Raw genomic sequence first — 24,921 nt, 5'->3', positions numbered from 1 at the left:
CAGGGTCTCTATGGGGACACATGAATCAATACAGCCATGTGTGTGTATCTATCTGGGACAATACATGGACTGTGGTAAGGGCTAATAAGGCCTGGAGCACTCAGTCAATACATTGACCTTGAGTTAGTTCAGTCAGATAAATAAACTGAGGCCCTGACAGAGGGGTTCTTTTGTACACTGTATAATACGGCGGTCATCAAGGGTGTGCAACCCAGCACAGACACACCTGATTCAGCCACTCAGCTGATGGTGTCAGGTGTGTTAGTGCTGGGCTGGAAGAAATGCCTGAGCAGCATGTCGTTCTCTAGGGGCCTCATTTAGAAACATTTTGCTACGTACAAAATATGCCCCCAAAATATGCGTGCGCAAGTTCATGCAAAAGTTGGCATCAATTAAAACTGAATTTGACGTGAGGATGTACTTATCCTCCCGCTAACTTTAGACCATGCATGCACACCATTTCCAGTGGTTGACGTATTGCATTGCAAGATGGAAAAATCAGCCCAAAAGCCTTGAGCGTACATGGTGACACGACACATACAGAACAAAAGGACAGGAATCCTAACTACATATTATAACAAGATGCATTCATTTGCCGTTATCGAGAAGAGCAAGCGTTTTAAAATAACTAAAAACAGGCATCTATTTCCTATCGATTATTTAATTCACATGATCATTGCAGAATAAATTCCTCACCCTTTCTGACTGTGATGGTTTCATCCTGGTGAAATAGCCTATAGGCCTATAACAAGTTTAGATAGGCTACCATTCATCCCACCTGTCATTTCATTGGACCCACTTCTCAGTAGTAAATAGATCAACTATTACAAGCAGCCTATTTTGCTCGATGCGATTCGATTCGAAGTACCGTTTAACGGTAGAACAGACGATTCACCTTTTCCATAGACGTTTGTAGGCTACGTCTGAATACTGAAGTAGTCACACAAGAAATTACCATCAGCATCTCTCATTTAATTGGGCCCATTAGAAGGGCTATTATAACTTCAAGCTTTCTCTCTATGCAGATGACAGGGTGAGCTGTTTATTAACAAACACTTGAATTTAACAGGTGAACAGAGTTAATCTTTTCCATTGAATTGTGTAGGCTACCACGACAAGCAGACCTACTGTAGTAAAACATTTTCAGAGTAGACAATGTTTCGGAATTCATGGGCAGTGCAGCATACAGGAGAAGGAGGACGGAGCACGCCCCCATTCTCATCGACGGGGCTGTAGTGGAGCAGGTTGAGAGCTTCAATTTCCTTGGCATCCACATCACCAACAAACTAAAATAGCCCAAGCACACCAAGACAGTCTTGAAGAGGGCACAACAAAACCTATTCCCCCTCAGGAGACTGAAAAGATTAGGCATGGATCCTCAGATCCTCAAAATCTTTTACAGCTGCACCATCGAGAGCATCCTGACGGGTTGCATCACAGCCTGGTATGGCAAACGCTCAGCCTCTGATCACAAGGCACTACAGAGGGCAGTGGGCGTGGCCCAGTAAATCACCGGGGCAAAGCATCCTGCCATCCAGGACCTCTATACCAGATGGTGTCAGAGAAAGGCCCTAAAAATTGTCAAAGACTCCAGCCACCCTAGTCATAGACTGTTCTCTCTGCTACCGCACGGCAAGCGGTACCAGAGCGCCAAGTCTAGGTCCAAGAGGCTTCTAAACAGCTTCTACCGACAAACTATAAGACTCCTGAACAGCTAATGAAATGGCTACCCAGACTATTTGCATTACCCCCCCCCCCCTTCTATGCTGCTGCTACTCTCTGTTATTTTCTTTGCATAGTCACTTTAATAACTCCTAACTCCTACATGTACATATTACCTCAATTACCTCGACACCGGTGCCCCGGCACTCTGTACCGGTACCCCCTATATATAGCCTCCACATTGACTCTGTACCGGTACCCCCTGTATATAGCCTCCACATTGACTCTGTACCGGTACCCCCTGTATATAGCCTCCACATTGACTCTGTACCGGTACCCCCTGTATATAGCCTCCACATTGACTCTGTACCGGTACCCCCTGTATATAGCCTCCACATTGACTCTGTACCGGTACCCCCTGTATATAGCCTCCACATTGACTCTGTACCGGTACCCCTGTATATAGCCTCCACATTGACTCTGTACCGGTACCCCCTGTATATAGCCTCCACATTGACTCTGTACCGGTACCCCCTGTATATAGCCTCCACATTGACTCTGTACCGGTACCCCCTGTATATAGCCTCCACATTGACTCTGTACCGGTACCCCCTGTATATAGCCTCCACATTGACTCTGTACCGGTACCCCCTGTATATAGCCTCCACATTGACTCTGTACCGGTACCCCCTGTATATAGCCTCCACATTGACTCTGTACCGGTACCCCCTGTATATAGTCTCCACATTGACTCTGTACCGGTACCCTCTGTATATAGCCCCGCTATTGTTATTGACTACTGCTCTTTAATTATTTGTTATTCTTATCTCATATTTTTTTGTTTGATGGTATTTTCTTAAAACTGCGTTGTTGGCTAAGGGCTCGTAAGTAAGCATTTCACTGTAAGGTGAAATACCTGTTGTATTTGGCGCATGTGACAAATACGATTTGATTTGATTTGATCTACGTTCGGGAAAAAGTGAACTCAAAACATTGCATTAAACAATCAGTTTACTGGTCCACAACAATTTGTCTTGGCCTAATTCCAATATTTCCAAAGTATTCAGCCAATAAGGGTGTACGGTACGTGTGGAAAGGGGCGTGTGTGTTCTGTGCTGTCCATGCATGTATACATACCATGTCTTCCATTTCCTGTTTGAGCAGTGTGTACTTCCTGTTGAGGTGTGAGTGTTGCTCCTGTTCTCCACTCAGTTCCACTGTCATCCTTTCCAGCTTCCCACGCAGAGCCCTCACCAGCTCCTTGTCCCCCTTGTAGAGGACAATGCAGGGCCATACCATAGAGGGAGGATGGGAGAACACTATGTCCAGATAGTGTTTTATAACCCAGGCTAATGTTGGCTGAAGGGGGGTCCATTAATTCACAGAGATGTGTTCACATTTAAACCACTTAGGATGTGAACATGAACCAATTTAAACAGAAGAAAAGGAAGGAGTTCTCTTACAGCTAAGAGATTGAAGAGTTTGAATAAGGCTCATTGGACAATAGAGAGATGTGTTTAAATTGGATGAGGTGGGCCACTGCGTCTGGAGCAGAACATGAAGATGGAATTGTTTTATCTCTATGGTCTGGAAATCTGTCTTCCAAGGCGTGTTCTAAGGAAGATTTCAGCCTTTTTGTAAGGGACATTTCAGCCTTGTTCTAAGGGACATTTAAGTCTTGTTCTAAGGTACATTTCAGCCTTGTTCGATGTACATTTCAGCCTTGTTCTAAGGGACATTTCAGCCTTGTTCTAAGGTACATTTCAGCCTTGTTCTAAGGTACATTTCAGCCTTGTTCTAAGGGAGATTTCAGCCTTGTTCTAAGGGACATTTCAGCATTGTTCTAAGGGAGATTTCAGCCTTGTTCTAAGGGATTTCAGCTTTGTTTTAATGTAGCTTTCAGCTTTGTTCTAAGGGAGGTTTCAGCTTTGCACTAAGGGAGGTTTAAGCTTTACTCTAAGGGAGATTTCAGCTTTGCACTAAGGGAGATTTCAGCCTTGCTGTGTGTGTGTGTGTGTGTGTGTGTGTGTGTGTGTGTGTGTGTGTGTGTGTGTGTGTGTGTGTGTGTGTGTGTGTGTGTGTGTGTGTGTGTGTGTGTGTGTGTGTGTGTGTGTGTGTGTGTGTGTGTGTGTGTGTGTGTGTGTGTGTGTGTGTGTGTGTGTGTGTGTGTGTGTGTGTGTGTGTGTGTGTGTGTATATTCAGGGTGCCCAAGCCCCTATCTGAGCAGCCTTAACCTGATAAGCCAGTCACACTGAAGGGAAGGGAGATAGAAGTAGTGTTTAAATATTCAGGCCTGGAGGGAGCCCCCCTGTCCATCTCTAGCCTGTAGGAGCCTACTGGGTTAGCTAACCACATTAGGAGAGAGGGGGGGCTGTCCTAGATTCACCCTAGCTCAAAGCACTTTGAGGTCTGGGACTGCATGGGTAGAGGAGTAAATTGAAATGACAATAAAGGAAAAGGGAGCTGAACATTTTCCTTGAAAAATTCCCACTTCCACCTCATTGGACCAATGTCAGATAATTATTAACAACTTTACAGTTGGGTTACTTACCTTTACTTTTTCAGGAACATTTTTTTGAACCACCAAGTTTAATGACATGGACTCTTAGATGTTAAAGAAAAATAGCGCTGCATACAACCCCAATCCCAATGTACTTGAAAATGTATCAATTGACCAATTAGGCACATTTAGGCAGACTTGATACAAAATATTGTCCAGTATTGCCATGCTTCACTGGATCGAGCTGAAACTTTGCACACACACTGCTTCCATCTAGTGGCCAACATCTATATTGCGCCTAAACTGCAATATTATATTATGGCCTTTCTCTTGCATTTCAATGATGATGGAACAAAACATTTTTTTTGTTTGTATTATCTTTTACCAGATCTAATGCATTACATTCTCCTACATTCATTTCACATTTCCACAATCTTCAAAGTGTTTCCTTTCAAATGGTACCAAGAATATGCATATCCTTGCTTCAGGTCCTGAGCTACAGGCAGTTAGATTTGGGTATGTCATTTCAGGCGAAAATTGAAAAAAAGGATCCGATTCTTAAACCTAATTTCTGCTCTGAAAATTGACCCCAGACCATAAGCTCTCAGAAATATCCACAGCTATTATAAGCTAAAAAGGAGAAATGGAGAGTACAGTATACATGAACTACGAGATTAACCCCTACCTCTATCACATCCCTCTCCTTCATACAGAGCCGTAGTGTCTCCTGTCTCTATCTGTCCTTATTGGCCCTGTCATCTTTCATCCTGGCTCTGAGACTGGCCAGCTCTCTCTGGTACACCTCCCACTCCAGCTGCTACCCCAGGGAAGTCCTACGCCCCACTCCAATGCAGCTCCCTATTGGTCGCCTCCTCCACGGCCAGCCTGGAGGTCAGCTGGGCGCAGGCCGTTGTTGAAAATGGGGGGAAAACGCAGACGCAGGGGGAAAGGACTTTGGATCCTCTCATCCAATGCGATTTTAGAAATTGTAGAAGAGATGGGCGCAATGAATCAAGGAAAGATAAATTGAGAATAAGCAAGTACCTCCTCGTGCCATGGCCTCAGTCTCCTCCTGCCCTTGGTTCTACTCCCTGAGCCAGGCCTGCAGGACAAACTGCCCCTGGGCCTCCTCTTCCAGGGCCTCCTCCCTCACCTCCTGCTTCAGGCCCAGGTTGCATGCCCACGTCTCCGACTGCTCGACGTCTTTACGGTGCACCTCCTTCCTTGCATTAGGCCAGATGCCCCAGCAACTCCGCTAGCTCCCTACACAACCCCTCAGCCTGCTGGGTGAAGTCCTTCAGCTGGGCCTGGGACAACTCTATGTCCTTACACACCTGGGGGAGGGAGAGAGAGGAGAAGGAGACAACAGTAGGAGAAGATGGAGGGAGGACAGGAAGGGAGGAGAGGGAGGAGAAAGAGGAGAAGGAAGAGGAGGGCAATGAGAGCAGAATGCGAGGAGAAAGAGGAGGAGGGCAGTGAAAGCAGGAGGCGAGGAGAAAGAGGAGGAGGGCAGTGAAAGCAGGAGGCGATGAGAAAGAGGAGGAAGGCAGTGAAAGCAGGAGGCGAGGAGAAAGAGGAGGAAGAGGAGGGCAGTGAGAGCAGGAGGAAAAAATAAAGGAGGAGGAAGAAGAGGGCAGTGAGAGCAGGAGGCGATGAGAAAGGAGGAGGAGGAAGAGGAGGAGGAAGAGATGAAGAGAGGAATGAGAAAATTAAGAAAGGTATGTGAAGAGGACAAACACCAGATTGAACATAGATTGTAAAAAGCCAGGGCTCAGTTCAGCTCAGTATTAAGGATATAGTCCAGGTTTGTTTAAGGCAGATTGGTTCTCATTGCATTCGCTGATACCACTCTAAGCCCATGCTGTCTAGCCTACGAGTGACTGACTCCACAAGGCTTTGGGGGTATTAATTCACGTCACATAGTCAGAGAGCCAGGTGTGAGTCAGTCAGTCAGTCAGTCAGCTGCTGCTGATGGGAAGAGAGTTTGGAGGTGACAGACTCATTTAGCAGAAACAACAGGGAGGTGACTTTCACACTAATAATGACTGGATGACTGACTACAGCTAATCACTTGTTAACCTTTTTAACAGTCACCGAGAGGAGTACAGTTTATCACTTTTCAACTCGGCAACAAGTCACCCACAATAGATACTTTCAAGTATCTTTACATACCTCTCACAGTTCATCTCACTGCCACTGTCTCCTCAGTTCCTCCATCTGAGCCCTCTCCGCAGTACCCTGATCAGGGCATGGGCCCTCTCCACAGCACCCTGATCAGGGCATGGGCCCTCTCCGCAGCACCCTGAGCAGGGCATGGACCCTCTCCGAAGCACCCTAATCAGGGCATGGGCCCTTTCCGCAGCACCCTGATCAGGGCATGGGCCCTCTCCACAGCACCCTAATCAGGGCATGGGCCCTCTCCACAGCACCCTAATGAGGGCATGGGCCCTCTCCACAGCACCCTGATCAGGGCATGGGCCCTCTCCACAGTACCCTGATCAGGGCATGGGCTCTCTCCGCCTCCGAATGACCCTGGGTCTCCTTCAACTGCTCCAACATCCTCAACTGCTGCTGCTCGCGACTCGCCAGGTCTGATGATAATGCCTGGGGGAGGGGAGGGAGTGAGGGGAGGGAGCGAGAGGAGGGGAGTGAGAGGGAAAGCGAGAACTTAGAAACTGATGATCAGTGAAAGTACTATCAGAGCACAGATATTTCACTACAACTTATTTAAACAGTTTACAGTGTATTCGTAAAGTATTCAGACCCCTAGACTTTTTCCACATTTTGTTAGGTTCCAGCCTTATTCTAAAATTCAATTAAATAGTTTTTTTCCCTCATTAATCTACACAAAATACCCCATAATGACCAAGCAGGAACAGTTTTTTGGAAATTTTTGCCCCCCTTTTCTCCCCAATTTCGTGGTATCCAATTGTTAGTAGTTACTGTCTTGTCTCATCGCTACAACTCCCGTACAGGCTCGGGAGAGACGAAGGTCGAGAGCCATGCGTCCTACGAAACACAACCCAACCAAGCCGCACTGCTTCTTAACACAGCGCGCGTCCAACCCGGAAGCCAGTCGCACCAATGTGTCGGAGGAAACACCGTGCACCTGGCCCCCTTGGTTAGCGCGCACTGCACCCGGCCCGCCACAGGAGTCGCTAGTGCGCGATGAGACAAGGATATCCCTACCGGCCAAACCCTCCCTAACTCGGACGACGCTAGGCCAATTGTGATTCGCCCCATGGACCTCCCGGTTGCGGCCGGCTGCGACAGAGCCTGGGCTCGAACAGAGTCTCTGGTGGCACAGCTAGCACTGCAATGCAGTGCCTTAGACCACTGCGTCACCCGGGAGGCCCAAATTTGTACTAATTTACAAAAAAAAATGTAACTTAAATATCACATTTACATAAGTATTCAGACTATTTACTCAGTACTTTGTTGAAGCACCTTTGGCAGCGATTACAACATCAAGTCTTCTTGGGTATGATGCTACAAGCTTGGCACACCTGTATTTGGGGAGTTTCTGCCATTCTTCTCTGCAGATCCTCTCAAGCTCTGTCAGCTTGGATGGGGAGCGTCGCTGCACAGCTATTTTCAGGTCTCTCCAGAGATGTTTGAGCGGGTTCAAGTCCTGGCTCTGGCTGGGCCACTCAAGGACATTCAGAAACTTGTCCCGAAGCCACTCCTGCGTTGTCTTGGCTATGTGCTTAGGGTCACTGTCATGTTGGAAGGGGAATCTTCACCCCAGTCCTGAGCACTCTGGAGCAGGTTTTCATCAAATATCTCTCAGTACTTTGTTCCGTTCATCTTTCCATCAAATGGAGTATTGTGTGTCGATTGATGATGACATTTTTTTAATTTAATCAATTTTACAATAAGGCTGTAACGTAACAAAATGTGGAAAAAGTCAAGGGGTCTGAATGCTTTCCGATATATATACACACAACTGTTCAAAAGTTTGGGGTCACTTAGAAATGTCCTTGTTTTTTAAAGAAAATAAAAAATGTTGTCCATTAAAATAAATCAAATGATCATCAAATTGAACATTGTTAATGTTGTAAATGACTATTGTAGCTGGAAATGGCAGATTTATTTATGGAATATCTACATAGGCGTACAGAGGCCCATTATCAGCAACCATCACTCCTGTGTTCCAATGGCATCTTGTGTTAGCTAATCCAAGTTTATAATTGATCAGGCTAATTGATCATTAGAAAACCCTTTTGCAATTATGTTAGCACAGCTAAAATCTTTTGTGCTGATTAAAGCAGCAATAAAACTAGCCTTCTTTAGACTAGTTGAGTATCTAGAGCATCAGCATTTGTGGGTTCGATTACAGGCTCAAAATGGCCTGAAACAAAGAACTTTCTTCTGAAACTCGTCAGTATATTCTTGTTCTGAGAAATTAAGGCTATTCCATGCGAGAAATTGCCAAGAAACTGAAGATCTCGTACAACGCTGTGTACTACTCCCCTCACAGAACAGCGCAAACTGGCTCTAACCAGAATAGTAAGAGGAGTGGGAGGCCACGGTGCACAACTGAGCAAGAGGACAAGTACATTGGAATGTCTAGTTTGAGAAACAGACGTCTCACAAGTCCTCAACTGACAGCTTCATTAAATATTACCAGCAAAACACCAATATCAAAGTCGACAGTGAAGAGGCGACTCCGGGATGCTGGCCTTCTAGGCAGAGTTCCTCTGTCCAGTGTCTGTGTTCTTTTGCCCATCTAAATATTTAATTTTTATTGGCCAGTCTGAGATATGTCATTTTCTTTGCAACTCTGCCTAGAAGGCACATTCATGAGATCCCTTTACTGATAAAACCAGGAAGAAAGTACCTCAGCTCTTGTGTGGTGTCTGGTAAGAAAGCCTTTGGCTTTGAAGAGGAAGGAAGTTGAATACAGAATACATAACTAAGGTAGAATTCACATGCACACACTTCAAAGCGTTCCAGGGCTCTACAGTGCTACCATTTTGGGGACATATGCATCTAAATATGTTGCTGTGCTACCTGGAATTACAATTTGGGAGCACAAGTGCCCCTAAAAAAATGAAATAATAATCACCAAGGTAATAATGATTGTAATTCATTCGCTGTCCCGCAGCCTCAGTAGTATCCAAACAGAAAGAAAGGAGAAAGGAGAGCCTCTTCAGGACATGAGCTCCAAAGTAGCTAGGATTCATATAGGGCCAAATATTTTTTTCTGGTGCTCCTAATATTTTGTAATTGGTGCAATTATTATTATTAAAAGGAGAAATCTATAATTACTACATACATTTTTTGACTTATAAATGAATAATATAAACACATTGATTCCTGAAGAGTATAACTTATAAATGTCCCATGGACTTAGTACCCCATCAGAAGCAAATATATAAAAGATTGTATTTCCAATTTTTGTAAACAAAATAAATGTAAACAAACACTGTATAGCCTCAAAACATGGCTAAAACTATAACTTTCATATCATGATGGTCAGTCCCTGCATCCATAGCTCTGTCTCTGAATTTGAGTTTGGCTACATTTCTCAAGCCCCATCCCTCCGCTTTTTACTGAAACAGTGGCGACGATGATGCTTTCTTGTCAATTTCAACAGCAGATTGTTGCTTTACTACCTCAGATGTTTCAATTTGGTTCTAAATTGATTTGTGTGCTCTTAGATTTTTCAATCTGGTTCTAAATTAATTTGTGTGCTCTTAGATTTTTCAATCTGGTTCTAAATTAATTTGTGTGCTCTTAGATTTTTCAATCTGGTTCTAAATTAATTTGTGTGCTCTTAGAATTTTCAATTTGGTTCTAAATTCATTTGTGTGCTCTTAGATTTTTCAATCTGGTTCTAAATTCATTTGTGTGCTCTTAGATTTTTCAATCTGGTTCTAAATTCATTTGTGTGCTCTTAGATTTTTCAATCTGGTTCTAAATTGATTTGTGTGCTCTTAGATTTTTCAATCTGGTTCTAAATTAATTTGTGTGCTCTTAGATTTTTCAATCTGGTTCTAAATTCATTTGTGTGCTCTTAGATTTTTCAATTTAGGAGCTCATTGTAAAACATGTCACTGTAGAGCTCTGCATTTGCAAATACACACACGCACACACACACACACACACACACACACACACACACACACACACACACACACACACACACACACACACACACACACACACACACACACACACACACACACACACACACACACACACACACACACACACACACACACACACACACATTAATCTTCTCAATCTCTGATCTCAGCAGTTTGTTCTTGAGGGCCTCCTCAGTTTCCAGGGCCTGAGCATCCTGTCTCATCAGGGAGCACACAAAGACACACACAAACAGAGTAATGAATGATACATACACACACCCCAGCCTGCAGCACTCTACATGTAGTATGTACCACATTCAAACTACATGAGTCTTTAGGTTAGTGGATAAGCGAACACAGGAGGAGAATATGACTAATGGTGTTACAGTTTTGAGCGGCAAGTAGCCTAGTGGTTAGAGCATTGGACCAGTAACCAAGAGGTTGCTGGATCGGTTCCCCAAGCTGATAATGTAAAAATCTGTCGTTCTGCCCGTGAACACGGCAGTTAACCCACTGTTCCCTGGTAGGCCGTCATTGTAACTAAGAATTTGTTCTTAACTGACTTGCCTAGTTAAATAAAGGTTCTATTCCATCTCCTCTCAAATAGATCTGTGGGTTTCTAATAGGGCTTAGCATCCAATCCCACACATGCCTGTTACTGGTCTGTCCTGTGAAGGCTTAGTGATGTATTACCGGCCTGTAAGACACCGTCCATCATTTCCATCCATTCCTATCATCACTCTGAGTAGAGTAGACCCACTGGATTGTAGCCTCAGAATCAAACTAACCAGGACCTCTCCCTTCAGTAGTAAAATAGATCATTTCCTCTCCCTTTATTATTTTGCCTTAATTTGGGAACAAATGACATTATTTCCCATAGCCCCGAGGGCAGCCTGGATTCTCAATAGAAGAAGAAGCTCCCTGCACAGTGGATAAAGATACAAATGACTTAAAAACACCTCTCGTGTCACTGCTTCTCTCTGTGGAGAGGAGACAGGAGGGGATGGCTAGAGTTGAACCTCAGCTAAACGCTGCTCCCCGGTGGTAGCTTTCTGAACTGGTCCTAAAGAACAAAATAATTAAATCATGACATGGATAATTGCAAGTGAGATGAGTTGATGTGAGAACAGTTAACATGGTTTGTGTTAATGATAAGAGCAGTGGTGGAAAAAGTACTTAATTGTCAAACTGGAGTAAAAGTAAAGATGCCTTAATAGAAAATGACTCAAGTAAAAGTGAAAGTCACCCAGTGAGTACTTGAGTAAAAGTCTAAAAGTATTTGGTTTTAAATATATTTAAGTATCAAAAGTAAATGGAATTGCTAAAATGTACTTAAGTATCAAAAGTAAAAGTAAAAGTATAAATAATTTCAAAATCCTTATATAAAGCAAACCAGACGGCACAATTTTCTTGTATTTTTTGTTGACAGATAGCCAGGGGCACACTCCAACACTCAGACATAATTTACAAACCAAGCCTTTGTGTTTAATGAGTCTGCCAGATCAGAGGCAGTAGGGATGACCAGGGATGTTCTCTTGATAAGTGTGTGAATTGGACCATTTTCCTGTCAAAATGTAATGAGTACTTTTGGGTGTCAGGGAAAATGTATGGAGTAAAAAGTACATTATTGTCTTTAGGATGGTAGTAAAGTAAAAATAGGCAAAAATAAAGTAAAGTACAGATATCCCCCAAAAACGCTTCAAGTGGTGCTTTATATGATTTTTACTTAAGTACCACACACCACTGGATAAGAGGGTGAGATGGGGTGATTATTGCAGAATGGTGGAGGTGGAGTTGGTGGGCCGGTGCGATGTGGGATGAATGAGGGTTATGTCAGGGAAAGTTAGCAGAAGTTTACTGTGTGTGGGTATGTATTAGCTAGCGAGTAGGTGGAGGTGGTGTGAGGGTGACAACTACGATGAAGGTTACGTTAAAGAAGGGTAGAAGAGGTGGGGTAACTACGATGAAGGTTACGTTAAAGAAGGGTAGAAGAGGTGGGGTGTGTGTGGGCATGTATCAACCAAAGAGAGAGGGATGGGACTGGGAGTAGTGTCACCTCCTGCAGTTTGTCAGACATGTTCCCACACTGTTCTGGTCGTCTCGCTGACATGCTCTGTCGCTCCGAACTCATCTCCCTCTCAATCTCCTGCAGACACTTCTCCACATGAGGCGACACCTGGGGGGGCGGAGAAAGTCACTGTAGGTTACAGCACAAAGCTTTCATCTTCAGAGTACAGCAGCTAAGGTTAGAACTGGAATGTGGAAGTAAAGTATTTAAACTGATGTAAATAACTCACTGAGTCCTGTCTCTGAAGTCGACAGGTGCTTTGAGTGATTCTCCATGACTCAGACCTTAGAAAGAGAAAAATAGAAATGAATGAATGAATGAATACACACACAACATATTTGCACATATCCTCAGGAGGAACAGGTAGACTCTCTGTCCATGTTATCTCCCAGTCTCAGCTGGTCACTGCGCAGGTCTCTGAATGACTGGTGCAGGACGTGGACCTGAGAAGGAGGTGAGGGGCACAGGGAGTACAATCACTACTTGAAACATCAACAAGGACTGACTAACGCTGTTATAACACAGGCATAACTGTTTTAAACTGTGAAAATGGACCCAAAGGGCCCTCTACTGGTTATAGTCTTTAACTGCACTGCAATTGTTGAACATTTTAGAGATAGCATAGCTTTGACAGGTCTTACATCCTCGTCTGGCAGACTGGGGTCTCTGAAGCGGACTGTAGCCGATCTGGCCCTCCTCCTATCTCCTCCAGCAGACTCAGAGCTCCCACAGACCTTCAGGAGAGACGTGGGGTCGAAGCGCTGGCCCTCTACACAAACCTACACAGATATGTAATAAACTATGTAACTGTTTTATAACTGTAGCACACCACCATCTCTTGACCATCTGACAGAGGAGCAAGGTGTACGGGTACAGTTGCTTATAGTGTTGGACAACTGACTAGATGCTTTTTATAGTGGAGATCAAGTTTCTAACTTCCCTGCCTGGACTGATGAGACAGTGGATTGTGTAGTCAGATGGAACAGAGTAAATAGGCATTTTAACATCATAGATTTAGCCGGTGGTAACTTGTGGAATAGACAAGACCAGCAGGAGTGCGCTTTTAACCAATCAACATTCAGGATTAGACCCACCTGTTGTATAAAGCTTCATAGACATTATACATTGTATAGGACAGACATGGTTGTTCTCACCTGATCCATAGCCAGCCTCCAGGTCGCTGGTGTGCAGGGTGGAGGCGACATCCTACGGGCTCCTGAGGACCTACGCAGCCTCTGCCTCCTCCAGATTCTCCTCTTAGCCGAGGGGGAGAGCGACGGAGAGGGAAGATGAGCTAGAAATGGGTCTAATTGACTCAACAACCAAAAACACATATCTAAGTTTAGCTTTTCTTAATGAACCAGAACATCTCCAGTTATTTGTTCTTTTTTTTCTCAAAGATAGCTGGCTAACTCATTGATTCTGCTTTGTAGTATACCCCTCTGGGAAGAGAATACTAGCCTACCTGTAGTGCTTCCCAGCGGGTTAATTTTCGCTGAGATCCCTGCAGCATCAGGACCTGTGCTCACAGTTTGAGGTTTGCATCCCGTCCCCATGACCGTGATCTTGATTTTAGCTCGAAACAGAGGCATGCATTGAAGAAGAATTATGCAGTTATCTCTTTTTTTATGTTCTATGCTCAAACAATTCCTCTCTGGTATGTCAACTTGAACTGGCCGCCAAGAACAGGAAAATAAATTACCGCCGTGTTAATGACGTTGGGAGTTGTAGTTTTTAAACTCACCGCAGTGATGGAATTATTTGTGAATAAAATGCTTGAGCACTACATTTTCCAAAACTTCCTTCGGGGACATGTATTTTGCGCCACTGGGACTACTCTTTCGATTAGAGCGCAGGTGTCAAACTCATTCCACAGAGGGCAGAGTGTCTGCGGGTTTTTCGCTCTTCCTTTGCACTTTATTGATGAATTAAGGTCACTAATTAGTAAGGACCTCCCCACACCTTGTTTTCTAGGGCTTAATTGAAAGGAAAAAACCTGCAGAGGCCCTCCATGGAATGAGTTTGACACCCCTGGATTACAGCCAAACTGTCTATGGGGTTACTGATAATACAGAATATATGAAATACAATTTTGACTTAGTTTACTATATGTAGGGTATTAGGGCTGGTATCTATAGCCTAAAAAATGATTATAACTTGAAAATATACTAGTTTAATTGAATAATAATACTGATTAGCAACACAATTCACTGTTAAGCCTACATTTTACATCGATTAATGATTTTAACGTTATGTTTTTATTTAGCTTTATGATGTTAGGAAGTTGGATTTTAGGATACATTCCCATAAACGAGTTAAAAATCTTTAATTCTCCTGCCTGACACAAGAGTGCCTCAGAAGTCCACCGGGAAACTGTACTCCTGAAGCAAGACCACCTCCACCCCGCAGAGTATCCCCAAGCATCTCCTCTCACCGCGCTCTCAAACCGTCAGTATAACTGCGCTAGGACGAGTTCATGTGCTCAAGTTTATGACATTAACAAAGTAGCGGGTTTCAACTTCAATTTGCCACGGGCGTCCGGTGAGAAGGAAGCCGTCAGAATCTCAGAGTTATCAATAGGCGCATCATTGGGGATACTTTTTTTTAGAAGAGATGACTGAAAACGACCGACACAGCTTGCAGGTGATAACATGTGTGCTGTTTACCCTCGTCACGTTACCGATCGAAACCTTGGTCGACTTCGACTCCTGCCCCACTGTTTGTGATTGCTCAGAACGGAAGATCTACACGATCTCCTGCTTTGACATTGATGTCATTCCCACATTTCCTGCAAGCACAGATACACTGTAAGTATCTGTTTACTTTAATGTCTCTTTGTTGTATGGATTGATTAATGTGTGTGTGTGTGTGCGTGCGTATGATGATTTTTTCTTTCTATAGGAATTATTTTAGTCGATTGTGATGGCTCTTGTAGGCTATGGGTGATGCAAAGAAAACTCCTTGAAACATTTATCTGTAATGAGTTGATCCTGTAACGAATCTTGTCTGAGTGAGCCAAGGGCCTCTTTTCTGCCTGTTCATCAAACAGTCTTGGTTCTTGGAGCTTTGAGTGTGTGGGTTTTGATGGAACATTATGAAAATGTACGCAGATGCTCTGCTAAATGACTAAAATGTAAATATGCCTACATACATGATGATGAGAACAGGAAAGGCTATGAAAATTACAGTGTAAAACGTTTTGAAACAGAGGCATCCATTGAAGAAAAATTATAAAGTTATCTCTTTTTTTATGTTCTTTACTCAAACAAATTCTACAAATGCATATAGACAAACTAAGACATTGTTAATTAACAATGTTAGGCTAAATATTGCAAGTGCACAAATCAGTTTCTCTGAATAAGCATTATAAAATGGTATTGTTTGTCATCAGAGCAAACATCTCCTAAATGCTGAGAGAGAGAGAGAGAGAGAGAGAGAGAGAGAGAGAGAGAGAGAGAGAGAGAGAGAGAGAGAGAGAGAGAGAGAGAGAGAGAGAGAGAGAGAGAGAGAGAGAGAGAGAGAGAGAGAGAGAGAGAGAGAGAGAGAGAGAGAGGGGCTTGGCTCTCTGTGTAAAGAGTCAGGATTTGGAGATCTCTGGGTAAAGAGTCAGGATTTGGAGATCTCTGGGTAAAGAGTCAGGATTTGGAGATCTCTGGGTAAAGAGTCAGGATTTGGAGATCTCTGGGTAAAGAGTCAGGATTTGGAGATCTCTGGGTAAAGAGTCAGGATTTGGAGATCTCTGGGTAAAGAGTCAGGATTTGGAGATCTCTGGGTAAAGAGTCAGGATTTGGAGATCTCTGGGTAAAGAGTCAGGATTTGGAGATCTCTGGGTAAAGAGTCAGGATTTGGAGATCTCTGGGTAAAGAGTCAGGATTTGGAGATCTCTGAGTAAAGAGTCAGGATTTGGAGATCTCTGGGTAAAGAGTCAGGATTTGGAGATCTCTGGGTAAAGAGTCAGGATTTGGAGATCTCTGGGTAAAGAGTCAGGATTTGGAGATCTCTGGGTAAAGAGTCAGGATTTGGAGATCTCTGGGTAAAGAGTCAGGATTTGGAGATCTCTGGGTAAAGAGTCAGGATTTGGAGATCTCTGGGTAAAGAGTCAGGATTTGGAGATTTCTGGGTAAAGAGTCAGGATTTGGAGATTTCTGGGTAAAGAGTCAGGATTTGGAGATTTCTGGGTAAAGAGTCAGGATTTGGAGATTTCTGGGTAAAGAGTCAGGATTTGGAGATTTCTGGGTAAAGAGTCAGGATTTGGAGATTTCTGGGTAAAGAGTCAGGATTTGGAGATTTCTGGGTAAAGAGTCAGGATTTGGAGATTTCTGGGTAAAGAGTCAGGATTTGGAGATTTCTGGGTAAAGAGTCAGGATTTGGAGATCTCTGGCTCTGGGCCCCGTTTTTAAATGGCACCCTATTTCCTATAGTGTGTTACTGTTGACCGTATGGATTTCTGCCAAAAGTAGTGGACTAGACTTATATCAGGAACAGGGTGCATCTCAGACACAACCCTGGTCCTGACCCAGGTGAGAACCAAAGGGCAAACAGCAAGAGTGTCCAATTGTCATATTTGAGTAAAAGTAAAGATACCTTAATAGAAAATGACTCAACTAAAAGTTCAAGTTACCCAGTAAAACACTACTTTAGTAAAAGTCAAAAATATTTTCAAATTCCTTATATTAAGCAAACCAGAAAACACGATTTTCTTGTTTTTTTCATTTACGCATAGTCAGGGGCACACTCCAACACTCAGACATCATTTACAAACCAAGCATGTGTGTTTAGATCAGAGGCAGTAGGGATGACCAAGGATGTTCTCTTGATAAGTGAGTGAATTGGACCATTTCTGTCCTGCTAAGCATTCAAAATTGAATGAGTACTTTTGGGTGTCAGGGAAAATGTATGCAGTAAAAAGTACATTATTTTCATTAGGAATGTAGTGAAGTAAAAGTTGTAAAAAATATTATTAGTAGACTGTAAAAGTACCATTGTCTGGAGATTCACTCACAAGCAGCAGATGTCACAACACTGAGTAGTAGGACTCTGGTAGGCTTACAGAAATAGAAATCGACATAGTTTTTTCGATTGGGAAGGACCTATTTCAGTATGCTCCATTACATGGCAACATGAGGTGTATGTAAGTACACATGATGTCCGATGATGTCAGAGTTGCCAACAAAGGACCCTGAGAATTAAGGGGGAATGGGATTTCTTGTGATTTATTTTTTATTTAACCTTTATTTAACTATGCAAATCAGTTAAGAACAAATTCTTATTTACAATGACGGCCTAGGAACAGTGGGTTAACTGCCTTGTTCAAGGGCAGAACGATAGATTTTCACCTTGTCGGCTCAGGGATTGTAAGGCCTGGGTGTCAGAGTGTGGAGTCAACACGCAGCAAACAGCAGGTGCCAAATCCAAAATGTTCTTTAATGAACACGGACCATCTAGTCCACCCTATTAACACACTGGGTGTACAATATAACCAACCCCAGACACGGGGTAAAAGAACTCAGTCCAGAAACATGTAGCACACCACTACTTACACGCAAACAATCCCGCACAAAGAAACATGAATGCCGGCTGATTAAATAAGCCCAACTAATTACCCCTCATACAAAACAGGTGCTCCCAATAAACACATAGGGAGGGGGAGAAAAGGATCAGTGGCAGCTAATAGGCTGGTGACGATGACCGCCGAACGCCACCCGAACGGGAAGGAGAGCCTGCCTCGGTCGAAGTCGTGACAGGGATTCAATCTAGAAACATTTCAGGTAATGGCCCAATGCTCTAACCACTAGGCTACCTGCAGCCCCAACATGATGGAGAGACTGCCATCAGGTTCTGAGAGTGATCGATGTTTCAAGACATCCACAATAGGACCCAGATGGTTTCCTGGTTATAATGGGAAAAAAATAGAAAATGATGTCACGTGATCAGGTTAAATTCATCATAAATTGCTGCTGCATTCTGTACTCTCTTGGCCAATAGGGACTGGGGCATCTGTGTATGGGCACGGGTAGGCTTCAGAGAGGGCATGGTGGGTCTACAGCCCTCCTCCGTTTGTAGAGGTTTAACACGTGTGATAATGCACGATCTCCTTCTGTTTGTTCAACCTACTGGGAACATTCCATTACCCACCCTACAACCGGACCTCCCCCCTCCCTCATCTACCGTCTCTTCTCCCAGGACACCCATCACATGGAATTAGTCCCCAATCAGTGCCCCAATTCATCTGCCCAGACGCATCCGCGATGCCACCGCATTCTTCATCCTTAAATAGTTTGCCCAGCGCCCACCAGGAAACAAAAGAAAAGGAAAAATATCTCAAGTCCAAAACAACCCAGCTCGAAATAGCCATCTGGCATCCTGTATTTTAGGGATGTTCTGATAGTTGAGGTGTGAAGGTGTTGTACTGTACTGACTGGGGAACAACAGTGGAGCTGAACACAGCTGACCTGAGCCTAGGGCCAAGGTCCCTGTCTCTTTGTGTTAACACAGTGGCTAGATATCTCTGTGTGTGTGTGTGTGTGTGTGTGTGTGTGTGTGTGTGTGTGTGTGTGTGTGTGTGTGTGTGTGTGTGTGTGTGTGTGTGTGTGTGTGTGTGTGTGTGTGTTTCACAAGCAGACTACCATAGTCCCTGTGCCCAAGAAGTCCAAGGTAACCTTTCTAAATGACACTCACATCTATATCTTTGAAGGGCCGGTCATGCCTCACATCAACACCATTATTCCAGAAACCCTAGACCCACTCCAATTTGCATACCGCCCCAACAGATCCACAGTTGGCGCAATCACTATTGTACTCTACACTACCCTTTCCTATCTGGAGAAGAGGAATACCTATGTGAGAATGCTGTTCATTGGCTACTGCTCAGCATTCAACACAATAGTGCCCTCAAAGCTCATCACTAAGCTAAGGACCCTGGGACTGAACACCCTCTGCAGCTGGACTTCCTGACGGGCAGCCCCCAGGTGGTGAGGGTAGGCAACAACACATCCGACAAGTTGACTCTCAACACGGTGCCCCTCAGGGGTGCGTGTTTAGTCCCCTACTGTACTCCCTGTTCACCCACGACTGTGTGGGCAAAGGAGCTGATCGTAGAATACAGGAAACGGAAGGCTGAGTACACCCCCATCTACATCGACAGGGCTGTAGTAGAGCGGGTCGAGAGCTTCAACTTCCTCTGTGTCCACATCACTAAGAATCTATCGTGGTCTAAACATACTGACACAGTCGTGAAGAAGGCACGACAACACCTCTTCCCCCTCAGAAGGCTGAAAAGATTCAGCACGGGTCCTCACATCCTCAAAAGGTTCTACAGATGCACCATTAAGAGCATCCTGACTGGTTGCATCACCGCCTGGTATGGGAACTGCTCGGCATCCGACCGCAAGGCGCTACAGAGGGTAGTGCATACGACCCAGTACATCACCGGAGCCGAGCTCCCTGCCATCCAGGACCTCAGAGAAAGGCCCTAAAAATTGTCAAAGACTTCAGCTACCCAAGTCATAGACTCTTCTCTCTGCTAGCGCAAGGCAAGTCTGGATATACAGGACCCGGACCTGCTTCCACCCAGAAGCCATAACACTTCTCAATAGTTAGTCTGGGTAGCTATTTGGTTAATTATTTAACTCTCTGCATTGACCCTTTTTGAACTAACTATTTTTGACTCATCACATACGCTGCTGCTAGTGTTTACTATCTATCACTCTATTCCTAGTTTTTTTTACGTATCTACACTACCGGTCAAAAGTTTTAAAACACCTACTCATTCAAGGGTTTTTGCAGCAATTCGACCATGAAGGCCTGATTCACACAGTCTCCTCTGAACAGTTGATATTGAGATGTGTCTGCTACTTGAACTCTGTGAAGCATTTATTTGGGCTGCAATTTCTGGTAAGGGCTGGTAACTATACCTCTGCAGGTAACTCTGGGTCTTCCATTACTATAGCGGTCCTCATGCGAGCCTGTTTCATCATAGTACTCGATGGTTTTTGCGACTGCACGTTCAAAGTTCTTGACATTTTCTGTGTTGACTGACCTTTAGTCTTAAATTAATGTTGGACTGTCATTTCTCTTTGCTTATTTGAGCTGTTCTTGCCATAATATGGACTTTATCTTTTACCAAATAGGGCTATCTTCTGTATCCCCCCTGCCTTGTCACAACACAACTGAATGGCCCAAATGCATTAAGAAGGAAATCAATTCCACAAATTAACTTTAAGAAAGCACACCTGTTAATTGAAATGCTTTCCAGGTGACTACCTCATGAAGCTGGTTGAGAAAATGCCAAGAGTGTGCAAAGCTGTCATCAAGGGTGACACTTTGAAGAATGTCAAATATAAAATATATTTTGATTTGTTTAACACTTTTTTTGGTTACTACATGGTTCCATATGTGTTATTTCATAGTTTTGATGTCTTCACTATTATTCTTGTCACGCTCTGACCTTAGATATCTATGTTTTGTTTATATTTTGGTTAGGTCAGGGTGTGACGAGGGTGGGTACGTTAGTTTTTGTATTGTCTAGGGGTTTTGTATTGTATAGAGTTTTTGTAAGTCTAGGGTTTTGTAGGTCTAGGTGATGTGTATGTTTATGGTGGCCTGATATGGTTCCCAATCAGAGGCAAGCTGTTTATCGTTGTCTCTGATTGGGGTTTATATTTAGGTAGCCATTTTCCCTTTTTGTGTTCGTGGGTTCTTGTCTATGTGTAGTTGCCTGTCAGCACTCGTTTGTATAGCTTCACGTTTCGTTTTGTTATTTTGTTAGTTTGTTCAGTGTTCATTCTTTAAATAAATAAGAATGTACGCATACAACGCTGCGCCTTGATCCGATCCTTATAACGAACGTGACAATTCTACAATATAGAAAATAGTATAAATGAAGAAAAATCCTTGAATGAGTAGGTGTTCTAAAACTTCTGACAGACAGTGCACCTCAATTACCTCGTACCTCTGCACATCGAGTCGGTACTAGTAACCTGTGTATATAGCCAAGTTATCATTACTCATTTTGTATTATTATTATGTTTTTTACTTTTCTATTATTTCTCAATTGTCTTTATCTCTGTATTGTTGGGAAGGGCCTGTAATTAGGCATTTCACTATTAGTCTACACCTGCTGTTTACCAAGCATTTGACAAATAACATTTTATTTGAATGATTTGTTCTCTCTCTCTGTCTCTCTCTGTCTCTCTCTGTCTCTCTCTGTCTCTCTCTGTCTCTCTCTCTGTCTCTCTCTCTCTGTCTCTCTCTCTCTGTCTCTCTCTCTCTGTCTCTCTCTCTCTGTCTCTCTCTCTCTGTCTCTCTCTCTCTGTCTCTCTCTGTCTCTCTCTCTGTCTCTCTCTCTCTGTCTCTCTCTCTCTGTCTCTCTCTCTCTGTCTCTCTCTCTCTGTCTCTCTCTCTCTGTCTCTCTCTCTCTGTGTCTCTCTCTGTCTCTCTCTCTCTGTCTCTCTCTCTCTGTCTTTCTCTCTCTGTCTTTCTCTGTCTGTCTTTCTCTGTCTCTGTCTCTGTCTCTGTCTCTGTCTCTGTCTCTGTCTCTGTCTCTCTCTCTCTGTCTCTGTCTCTGTCTCTGTCTCTCTCTCTCTGTCTCTCTCTCTCTGTCTCTCTCTCTCTGTCTCTCTCTCTCTGTCTCTCTCTCTCTGTCTCTGTCTGTCTGTAGTGCTGCTGGTTACATACACAAGGGTGACATATCATCTCAGTCTATAAGGACAATAGATATGGCAATTTAATTTCTTGTAGTGCGTACCGTATCTTTGTGAGTGGATGTGTAGATGGGTGTGCCAGAGTGGTGTGTGTTTGTGTGTGCGGTAATGGCCCAACAGCGTGATGGTGTATGGTGACATAGGTCTGTTCTGTGTCCCTCTGTTGGAATTCATCAAAGAGCTGCCACGTACTACTCTACCACTGACCAATCACCTGACTAACTGCCAGCTCTCAGCTCTGTATTAGCAGTGGTGTTTAATAAATTAAAAATACTTTAAAGTAATACTTAAGTAGTTTTTTGGGGGTATCTGTACTTTACTTTACTATTTATATTGCTGACAACTTTTACTTTAACTTCAGTATATTCCTCAAGAAAATAATGTACTTTTTAGTCCATACATTTTCCCTGACACCCAAAAGTGCTCGTTACATTTCCAATGCTTAGCAGGACAGGAAAATTCACACACTTATCAAGACAACATGCCTGGTCATCCCTACTGCCTCTGATCTGGTGGACTCACTAAGCACAAAAACTTCCTTTGTAAATTATGTTTGAGTGTTGTCCCTGGCTATCCCTGAATTCAAAAAACAAGAAAATGGTGCAGCCTGGTTTGCTTAATATAAGGAATTTGAACTGATTTATACTTTTAATTTTACTATAGATACTCAAGTACATTTTTGCAATGACATTTACTTTTGATACTTAAGTATATTTAAAACCAAATACTTTTAGTTCCTTCAATGCAGAGAAATCAGGTGTTCCGAGCAGATACAGTGAAGCAGTTCCATGGAGGATGCTGCTCCTTTACTGAGTCAGAAGTCTAAAGTGGATCTCTCCCTTTTTAATTGGCTGAAACTTTTATACTAGGTCCAACAGCTATCTCAACTACCTCCACTACGATTAACTATTGCCCCCCCCCCCCCAAAAAAAAACACGTATGGATTGATATTCATAACAATATCACCAGTGGTGATTTCTAGTAATAAACCATTCTAAAAGCGTTGTTATGTTCCCGCTAGCCCCCAGGGCGTAGATGTACGTTAGCAGGGCCTTGTTTGGTTTGGCTCAGGGCTGAGAGGTTAGGTCCAGGTCCACTCCTACACACTCAGAACCGCCGTTTTGTTTTCCCTTCATGTTCCTATGACAGGGTTTACACCATACACTTCAAAGAGTTATTTCATCCAGACAGCAATGCACTGCATGGAGAGAGAACCTAGTTACCAGAAATATATCCACCTATCGATGTTGGGTTAGAGCTGACCTGGCCGACACTGGAAGTTGAGGATTTTGTTCGATTCGATAGCTAATGTGTAATACCAAATTTCCAACAATTGTGAAAGCAATGGATAGGCTGTTGAGTGCCTCATACCCTCACTTGCCCTCTCTTTGTCTCAGTCCATCTCTACAGCTCTCATTTTTATGGCTTTTTCTGGAAGGGGGGGGGGGGGCTAACTCAATATAATAACTAAAACCAAATCCAAACTGTGACAACTGATAATGTACCTACATTCATACTGTTTATTGACTGTGTCCAGCTCGCTAACAATCACGTTTATTGACTGTGTCCAGTTCGCTAACAATCACCGAAATGAAAGCTAGATTATTTGTTGCTTTTAATTCTTACTTTGTTAGGTATTTTTCTTAACTGCATTGTTGGTTAAGGGCTTGTAAGTAAGCATTTCACTGAAAGGTCTACATCTGTTGTACTCGGCACATGTGACAAATAACATTATGATTTGATTGAGACAGTCAGGGAACATTGAAAATCCCCCAAACTATTGATAGGGGACTATTATTAGCACGTTTTCTCGTTGAAGATTGATTTCTGCCTCCGGGGCAAAATTAGTTTGACACCGCTGTCCTAGAGGAATCCATGTCTTCAGTGATTCTGGGTCTGCGTTTCAACTCCTAGAGGAATCCATGTCTGCAGTGATTCTGGGTGTGCGTTTCAACTCCTAGAGGAATCCATGTCTTCAGTGATCTTGGGTCTCCTTTTTAACTCATAGAGGAATCCATGTCTGCAGTGATTCTGGGTCTGCTTTTCAACTCCTACAGGAATCCATGTCTGCAGTGATTCTGGGTCTGCTTTTCAACTCCTAGAGGAATCCATGTCTTCAGTGATTCTGGGTCTGCGTTTCAACTCCTAGAGGAATCCATGTCCTCAGTGATTCTGGGTCTGCGTTTCAACTCCTAAAGGAATCCATGTCCTCAGTGATTCTGGGTCTGCTTTTCAACTCCTAGAGGAATCCATGTCTTCAGTGATTCTGGGTCTGCTTTTCAACTCCTAGAGGAATCCATGTCTGCAGTGATTCTGGGTCTGCGTTTCAACTCCTAGAGGAATCCATGTCCTCAGTGATTCTGGGTCTGCTTTTCAACTCCTAGAGGAATCCATGTCTTCAGTGATTCTGGGTCTGCTTTTCAACTCCTAGAGGAATCCATGTCTGCAGTGATTCTGGGTCTGCGTTTCAACTCCTAGAGGAATCCATGTCTTCAGTGATTCTGGGCCTGCTTTTCAACTCCTAGAGGAATCCATGTCTTCAGTGATTCTGGGTCTGCGTTTCAACTCCTAGAGGAATCCATGTCCTCAGTGATTCTGGGTCTGCTTTTCAACTCCTAGAGGAATCCATGTCTTCAGTGATTCTGGGTCTGCTTTTCAACTCCTAGATGAATCCATGTCCTCAGTGATTCTGGGTCTGCTTTTCAACTCCTAGAGGAATCCATGTCCTCAGTGATTCTGGGTCTGCTTTTCAACTCCTAGAGGATTCCATGTCTTCAGTGATTCTGGGTCTGCTTTTCAACTCCTAGAGGAATCCATGTCTGCAGTGATTCTGGGTCTGCGTTTCAACTCCTAGAGGAATCCATGTCCTCAGTGATTCTGGGTCTGCTTTTCAACTCC

At 43.6% G+C, this 24,921-nt stretch overlaps 2 protein-coding genes across 2 annotated transcripts in view; one reads left to right on the top strand and one right to left on the bottom strand.

The window, feature by feature from the left end:
- Nucleotides 1-6,334: 6,334 nt before the first annotated feature.
- On the bottom strand, nucleotides 6,335-12,759 carry LOC129825474 (centrosomal protein of 128 kDa-like). The gene is made up of 3 exons (XM_055885600.1): nucleotides 12,552-12,759; nucleotides 12,311-12,430; nucleotides 6,335-6,766 (listed from the first exon to the last, which is right to left on the bottom strand). The coding sequence occupies exons 1-3, from the start codon at nucleotides 12,666-12,668 to the stop codon at nucleotides 6,629-6,631; spliced, it is 375 nt and encodes a 124-aa protein (XP_055741575.1). The 5' UTR covers nucleotides 12,669-12,759; the 3' UTR covers nucleotides 6,335-6,628.
- Nucleotides 12,760-14,531: 1,772 nt separating this feature from the next.
- LOC129825472 (thyrotropin receptor-like) overlaps nucleotides 14,532-24,921 on the top strand; it is a 49,486-nt gene continuing 39,096 nt past the window's right edge. Inside the window, exon 1 of the mRNA XM_055885593.1 lies at nucleotides 14,532-15,129. Within this exon, the coding sequence (XP_055741568.1) occupies nucleotides 14,936-15,129 (194 nt within the window). The 5' untranslated portion in view covers nucleotides 14,532-14,935. The remainder of the gene's footprint in view (nucleotides 15,130-24,921) is intronic.

The sequence above is a fragment of the Salvelinus fontinalis genome, chromosome 27, assembly GCF_029448725.1.
Source record: "Salvelinus fontinalis isolate EN_2023a chromosome 27, ASM2944872v1, whole genome shotgun sequence".
NCBI lineage: Eukaryota > Metazoa > Chordata > Actinopteri > Salmoniformes > Salmonidae > Salvelinus > Salvelinus fontinalis.
This window is presented reverse-complemented; position numbering and strand designations above follow the sequence as displayed.

Bases quoted from the DNA above. Each gene is read 5' to 3' on its own strand.
- LOC129825474 (XM_055885600.1), bottom strand. From the start codon at position 12,668: ATGTGCAAATATGTTGTGTGTGTATTCATTCATTCATTCATTTCTATT. The intron at 12,431-12,551 runs GTGAGTTATTTA...CCGCCCCCCCAG, and splicing joins GACTTCAGAGACAGGACTCA to GTGTCGCCTCATGTGGAGAA. The intron at 6,767-12,310 runs GTGACACTACTC...CCCCTCCCCCAG, and splicing joins TGTCTGACAAACTGCAGGAG to GCATTATCATCAGACCTGGC.